Source organism: Macadamia integrifolia, chromosome 13 (assembly GCF_013358625.1).
Source record: "Macadamia integrifolia cultivar HAES 741 chromosome 13, SCU_Mint_v3, whole genome shotgun sequence".
NCBI lineage: Eukaryota > Viridiplantae > Streptophyta > Magnoliopsida > Proteales > Proteaceae > Macadamia > Macadamia integrifolia.
In genome coordinates this window covers 6,751,687-6,759,362 of record NC_056569.1, presented here as the reverse complement: position 1 = coordinate 6,759,362, position 7,676 = coordinate 6,751,687, and the positions used below count along the sequence as shown (strand labels likewise).

At 33.9% G+C, this 7,676-nt stretch overlaps 1 protein-coding gene across 1 annotated transcript in view; it reads left to right on the top strand.

Moving 5' to 3' along the window:
• Nucleotides 1–4,368: 4,368 nt before the first annotated feature.
• Nucleotides 4,369–7,676, top strand: part of LOC122059878 (cytochrome P450 72A397-like) — a 9,068-nt gene continuing 5,760 nt past the window's right edge. Inside the window, exons 1-2 of the mRNA XM_042622926.1 lie at nucleotides 4,369–4,719; nucleotides 4,964–5,401. Of these exons, the coding sequence (XP_042478860.1) occupies nucleotides 4,369–4,719; nucleotides 4,964–5,401 (789 nt within the window). The remainder of the gene's footprint in view (nucleotides 4,720–4,963; nucleotides 5,402–7,676) is intronic.

Below are 7,676 nucleotides of genomic sequence, written 5' to 3'. Positions count from 1 at the left end.
TTTTTTTTTTTGGTTGAAATATGTCCGTTTACCATTAATCCCATGACTCATATCCAAATAACAACCCACCCCACTAGAGAGGTCATTATTTCACCCAATTATTTATGATATTTACTATATCTTATTTATTTATTTATTAAGTAACTATACTACTGTATTGCATTAAAGCAAATTCTAAAACTTTCCAATTGGATTTAAATATGTTAACCGATCTCTATATCCAAAAGTTCAAACTGCCTTTATGAGTACGATTTTTAGAATTGTAAATATAATTATATTATTAAATCAAAATTCAAAATTAATTACCCCTACTATGCTTTCTCTTCCATATTCTTTAACCATGGAAAGGAATTGGTTGAATTAGTAGGGTATCTGATAAATAAAATTTTAAAGGTCTTTTCAACGGAGGATCTCCTCACTCATTCTTGAGATCATAAATCACTACCAATCGATTCTAGCTCTGTATGGATTGGCTCTAATACCACTTGTTAAATCTAAATTAGGGTTTCACAATAGACCCTAATCGGTTCCCATATAGATAACTAGAATATGATATAAATTAAAACATGAATAATTGATCAGATCGTAGAGGATTGAAATTGTACCTTTCACCTAGTATGCTGAAGATGATTGATGTTGGTCACTCCCACTTTCGCACTCTTGGCTTGACTATGGATCTTCTACAACCCCTTAAACCTCCTTGGTTCTCTCACTTTAGTGGTAAAGTGAGGAAAAATGAATAATTGTTGTAGGGACCCAAAACCTAGTACTTATAATACTGTCCTGCACCCAAAACCCTAAACCACAATGGGTTGGACCAACACATCCCTAAACTTGAGAGTGGACCAAACCGATTCATGCAATTTGACTCTCACCCATTTAATCAATCCGAATAATTAATTTAGCCCATAAATACAACACCTGTATCATACATAATCATATAATTAAGCTTTTCTCAACAAAAAATTCAAGGGTAAGGATTGAACTGTTATATACTATAATACTATAATACTATAATACGCATGGGAATAACAGAAAGCCTTCTGTTTCTCTCTTCTTCCTATTTTCTCATCCCTCAAGGAGCTTGGGAAAGATCTTTTTGTTTATCCTTTTTTTAATAGGCAGTGGGGGTGGGGGTGGGGGTGGGGGTGGATTTGGTTTGTGTTTTCTTTTGTTAGGATTTCAAAAGTCAGAATAAAATAAACGGTTGATCGAAAATCCTAATTTGATCCACATCAATATCCACTCAGTGATATTTATATCTGGACATGGAATATCTGAATTTGATCAGTATATGATGTGTTTACAATACATCCTTGTTTAGGGGGATTAAATAACTGATTCTACTTTGATGATTTGGGATTTGTTTTTATAAATGTTCTTTGGTGCACTCTAAATGGTAGTGGGTGGGAGATGTATCCATTGGAGTTAAACCAAACTTATGTAAATTATTATGAGAAACAACGGCTTGTTTTGTTACGTGAAAATGTTTGGTTGAGTTCATACTTTGTGAACATGTTGTTTCTATATTTAACTAGTCAGGGGAAAATTTCCAAACCAATGTGAGATCCTTGTGTTTTGAACAATATTTGGAAATGTTAAAGATTATGAAAAATAAAAAAGAGGAAGTTTCTTTCCAATGCATTGGGTGCCCCAACCATTTGATAGCTGAAAGGACTTGGGGTGCGCACCCACGTGTTGGAATTGGTGTTCGGGTCCTCCCATGCATCGGTTGTTGAGTTAGTGACTAGGTTCTTCTAGTCATTGGATGCCAATTTAGATGTTGAACATTCCAACACATAGAGAGGAGTCGGATCCAAAAAAGAATAAGGGTTACATGGTTGTATAATTTAGATTAACAATTCAATTTGACATACAACTTATCTAAAAGAATTCCCATATAAATAAAATAATAGAGATTAAGAATAACCTAATCATCTTCTCATTGGGAAAATTAAGTGTCCAGCTGTTTTCTCTAGAAAATGTTATCCCAAGATGAAAAATTACTTGTGGCCATTTTTTTGGGTAGAAGAGATGAAAAAGTACTCGTGGCTTACACGTGGTAGAATTGTCATTTGACCGTTAATAGCTGCTGTGTTAAAAATGGATATATCACAGCGGAAACTGAACGTTGGCTTGAGATGTCACTCTCAATTAAGTTCGAATTTGGAGTTAGCTGCTGATATAAAATAAAATATTAGAGTCAGCTTCCAGAGTGGCCGATTTGTGGCAGGCTTTGTGAAAGTAGGCCCTAATTGACCAGCTACATGTCACAAAATCATGTTTGAATAAGAGGACTCTTTTACACATTTTTAATATGGACAAGTCAGACAATGATTTTTTCTTCGCCAATCAGGTGGAAAGAATCCTTTATCTACTCATGATGTGATCATAAGATGAGACTATTGACTGTAGTGTATGGAAACTTTGTTTATAAATTAAATCATTTTTAAGTTCTTGACAACAGATTATTTGAATCGTATTTTTTTAGTAATCACTCGAATCACAAGCCAACCCCAAAGGTTAACCAACTTTTGATGTTGAGGAACAGAAAGATTGCTCCTAAAAGGGTGGTAAAAGGAATATTATTCATTTAAATGCATTATCTGACCTTTATTTGATGAGCAAGGGTAAATGATTTTATTCTATTTAAATGTAAACTGATGTGGTGAAGGTAAAGACTTCAAGTTATCCAAAGATGAAGGTAAAGACTATTCTGTTTTATTAACGACTGATTGTACTAGCAAATGATATTTATAATATTTTTTTCATAAAAATTCTAGACAAAGTTTTTTGGCTGAACGATGAGACGGTCTAGATAGACCCCCCCCATCCCCCACCAGCATAAAACTAAATTGACTCCACGTGTCCAATAATAGCTAGTGGTGGTCTATTTTTCCTGAGGAAGATACCAATTTGCTAAACTTCATAAAGTCCTATTGTCTAGGGAAGTTTTACCTCAAGCAAATGTTTGAAGTTCCAAAACTCTCCGATTATAAGTACTAAATTGGGCAAAATGGAGGATCCTCATAATTTTAAAACATGTTGTGACCATGAAAATGGTGCTAGAGTTTATCAACTAACCAAATCTCTTCCCATAGTCGATGTGGGATTAAAGAACCAATACCTCTCAACGCTTTTTTCGTTTCTTATCCAACCTTCTATTATCACATCTTAATGGAAGTTAAACTCCAATTTAAATGAAGATTTAGATATACCTTCCAAAGTGTATCTATCAAAATATGAGAATTGAGGCATTTAGATGGACGAAAAAAAACCCTTTATTCTTAGTTTGCATTTTTTCCTTTTTATTGTGATAATCCAAAAAATGGGCGGTAATTTTTTTTTTTAAATAGCTTATTCTACTTTCATACTCCATTAGTTATCATCTAGGAGAGAGAGCCACAGGATGATTTAGAGAATCTATTTCTGCCTTTGACTGATGAGCCACAATTTGAATCAAATTTCTCAATATTTATTTCAAAAAATGACTGTTTTTGATCGTAGGCTTATGCATTCAAACATGGGGGGGGGGCAAAATTATACTTTTACCATCACAGGTCCTTCGGATTATATGCATTCCTTATTAACCCCACCTTGATACAAAGACCCCATAATCAAGGAGCAATCTTTTCTCCGTTTATTTGTAAATGAACCTTGAAATCAGGTTATAACCAGGTTGAACTGTCACAATATATTGAATGGACTTTTCTTTGTATTAATTTGATATACAGACCGATTGAAGAATTTTGTTTATTATTTTAAATTTTAACACGAGTTATTGACTATTTTGACAAATAGAACAGACAAAATAGAGTTTCCCAAGAAAACTCGCTGCCTATTTCTGATCATGTCCTATTCTCCAACCACATTTTTGAATCGGCTATGAATGCAGTAATGTCTTCATTGTTGGTATTATTTTTAAATTAACCTTAGGATGGATACCCTAAACAAACAATAATAATCTAATCATTTATTATATTCGTCTAAGCCCATAGGCACACGTAGCCATAACGGGTCTGAATTAATGGTCACTTGATCCTTACCTAGCTCCATCTATAAAAGGGCAGGTTGGAATCCATTTTGAGTATCTTCGCAGCAGCAGCAACCAAACCTGAGGACCTGAGGTAGCTCTCTCCTTTTCCATATTTAGCTTCCTTTCTGCATGGTAGAAAGAGCATCTTTCTCCCCTAGTCTAGTTTTTCCAGCTCATCTGAGAGATTATAGTATTTTTGTATTTGTTCTTTTTTTTTTCGTTACATTGGTCTTTCGTTTAAAGTGTAGTATGTATATATATATATATATATATATACACACCATGGAATCTGAATCCTTGCCTACTCAAACATTGTGTACAGATATTTGCCCATGAAAGACAGTAGAAGAATGCAGGAAACTAATGAAGAAGTGAACAATCTATTGACAAAGATCATCAATGGCAAAGTAAAAGTTTTGAAAACAGGAGAGAGCCACAAGGATTTACTATCCCTGTTATTAGAATCCTTCTACCAAGATCAAGGAAAGATAACCATTGATGATATCATTGGACACTGTAAGGTATTCTACTTTGCTGGGCAAGAGACTGTAGCAGTTTTGTTGACATGGGCGATGGTCGTATTAAGTTTGCACCCAGAATGGCAAGTCCGTGCAAGGGAAGAGGTCTGTCAAGTCTTTGGGAACGAAAAGCCACATTGGGATGGACTAAACCAACTCAAAATCGTAAGTATAAATTTACTTAGAAGCATGGTTCTAAATCTTGGCCATCTTGGCTAAAATTGTGAAGTTTCGGCCCAAATTTCTGGCAATAGCTTAGAAAAATACCTGGTTTTGATGGATTCAAAACCCTAGATTTTGTTCCAGACCTAGTTCAGCTCCATGGCTCACATTTTTTTTTTGCTATATCATGGCTCACACATATAATATAGCTTAATTTTCTAAATTTTCTTTCACAAATATATTGCAGATTCCCATGATTTTGTTGGAGGTGCTTAGACTATATCCACCAGCACCAACGCTCCTTCGGTTTACCAACAAAGACTTTAAACATGGAGATACAACTCTCCCAGCTGGAGTACAAATTGTAATACCTACAGTCCTTTTTCATCATTCTAGTGAATTCTGGGGTAAAGATGTAGATGAGTTCAAACCAGAGAGATTCTCAGAAGGAGTTGCTAAAGCTACAAACAATCAATTTTTATTCTTCCCATTTGGTGGGGGCCATCAGATATGCATTGGGCAACAATTTGCCATGGTTGAAACAAAGTTGGGTTTGGCAACTATTCTACAATGTTTCGCATTTGAGATTTCGCCATCCTATACTCATACTCCTGCCAACATTATTACACTTCGTCCACAACAAGGTGTTCATCTCAAATTACGTAGAGTGTCGCATCAGCTGCACGTACAGTAACCACCATTCACCAGTACTTATGATAGTAAGCCTATCATCAATAATGATCATAAGTACTATCATCCCAATAAATCTCTATTGTATTAGATCTTAATTATTATATATATGTTCTTGTGTGGTAAATAAATGATGGGAGTGCACCTAAGAATTTTCAGCGCTTGAAACGGGGAAAGTGCAGTCTTTTTGTGCTCCATTTGTGTCTGGGGCCTAGGTATAGAGCCACGCAAGTTGGCAACAGGGTTCTTTCTTCCATGAATGAATCTATTTGTAACCTTCTTTTATTTGTTTTCTTTGAATCTTCTTGTAAGCAATAAATTATTGGAAATAAATGCATTACTAGCAGAATTCTTGATAACAAATTGTTGGGGGAAATTATAGATAGGTTTAGCAATCAATTTATTCGAAGAAGAATTCTATGATACTATGATAATGTGTAAAGTGGGTCAAGTCCTTTAGATCTTAAAGCTTTTGTTTTCTTAACGAAATCGGTCCACTTTACAAACAGAAGAATACAAGACATCATACCTTAACAATTACCCATTTATTTACTTTACTTTTTTTTTAAATTTAATTTGAAAGGAAAGATGTGGGTTAGACTATCTATCTTAGCTAAAAACAGAAAAGTAAAGAACTTAGTTTTACACTCTCTCTTACAGCTTTAATGGCCATCAAACCCAGACCTCAACTATTAAGATAAGAGATGAGAAATGCACAAAGAAACAAAAGAACCTAATCAAATAATTTTTCTTTCATGTGATGAAGAAATTTGTTTATTATAGTTAAAGGTGAATGTGCAATTTGCAGAAATCATACTATTTACTCTTACACATATAGGGCAAGACCAGGAGTTTCCCAAATAAACTCACTGTCATTCCTTATTGGTTGAGCAATAGGCTGCGCCCTCCACATAATTGACTCTACCGACCTACAAATCTATAAAATTAAGGGTGAATTCAATTCTCTCATTATAAAAATAAAATAAAAAAACTAGCATTTTAAATTAATTTAAATGTACAGTAGATTGGACTGTCATATATTATTATACTCTTAAATGCATGCCTGAGGGTTTCATGGGTCTCCTGCCATTAGTCGTCTGTAGGATTTGGGATTGAATCAATTCAACGCTTCATGTGGTCATTTTAGAAGTCAAATAAAATATCTAATTCTATCGTATACTACCTTCTCTTTGACATGGGAGTATGATAATGATATTATCTTTTTTTTTTTACTATATATTCGTCAAAGTTTTCCCAATACTTATCTAAGCATGGGCTACTATCTAATTATATATATATATATATATATCTTTATGTTTAATTTTATATTTTATTATCTAAGCTTTGATTACTAACTAATTATTAATTACATGTAAAGAAGTAGATCTTCTTTATTTTTAATATTATTTAAATTTGATAAATTCAAAGCCACTCATCTATGACATGAATTTTTGTGGAGTCATGGAGGCTAGGAAAATTTCAAGGGTCCATGTTTGAGATTTAAAATGTAACCGCAAGCGTACGGATCAGTGTAGCTATGGGTCGAACACAGGGAGAGTAGCTACTTTATTTTTTTATTTCTTTTAATAATGTGAAAGTGAACCGATTAATGGTTGTGATCTAATTCTAACTACCATCCTAAACATATGTATCTAAAATAATGTCCTAACCATTCGTCATCTAAGAATTTAAAGACGCAAGTCACACAATTAAAATTAAATAAATAAATAACTAAAAATAAACAACCCACGCAATTTTGAAAAAAAATAAAGGAAAAAAAATGCTGAATAAAGATAAAGTAAAAGAAAGGGGAGAAAACTAGAGAGAGACTCACAAGTAGGTTTCTCTACTTAGCCCGAGGGATGCATCATAATATGAGCTTCCATACTTGACCAGAGAGTCACTCTTACAAGGGTTACTCTACTTGGCTTTAGGGAAAGGGAGACAATTAAAATAAAAGCAATAAATTGATGCTTCTATGGCTAGGAGGGGCAAAGCCAGCACATACATTAGCCATGAACCTTGGGGGAAAGGGATAACAATAATGTAACGACTGAAATTAAAATCCTAAATTAAGAAAGAAAGGGTAGTCAGAAGAGGGAATGAGAGGGGGGAGAGAAGACTACTGAAGGAGTCCACTTACTTGAATCAATGCTTGAACTTGAAAGCTTGGGTGATTTGAGATACTACCAGTACTAAAAACCAGATCTGGAATAAACCAAATCTAAAATTTATAGTAATAGAGAAAACAAATCCTTAAAAAAAAAAAA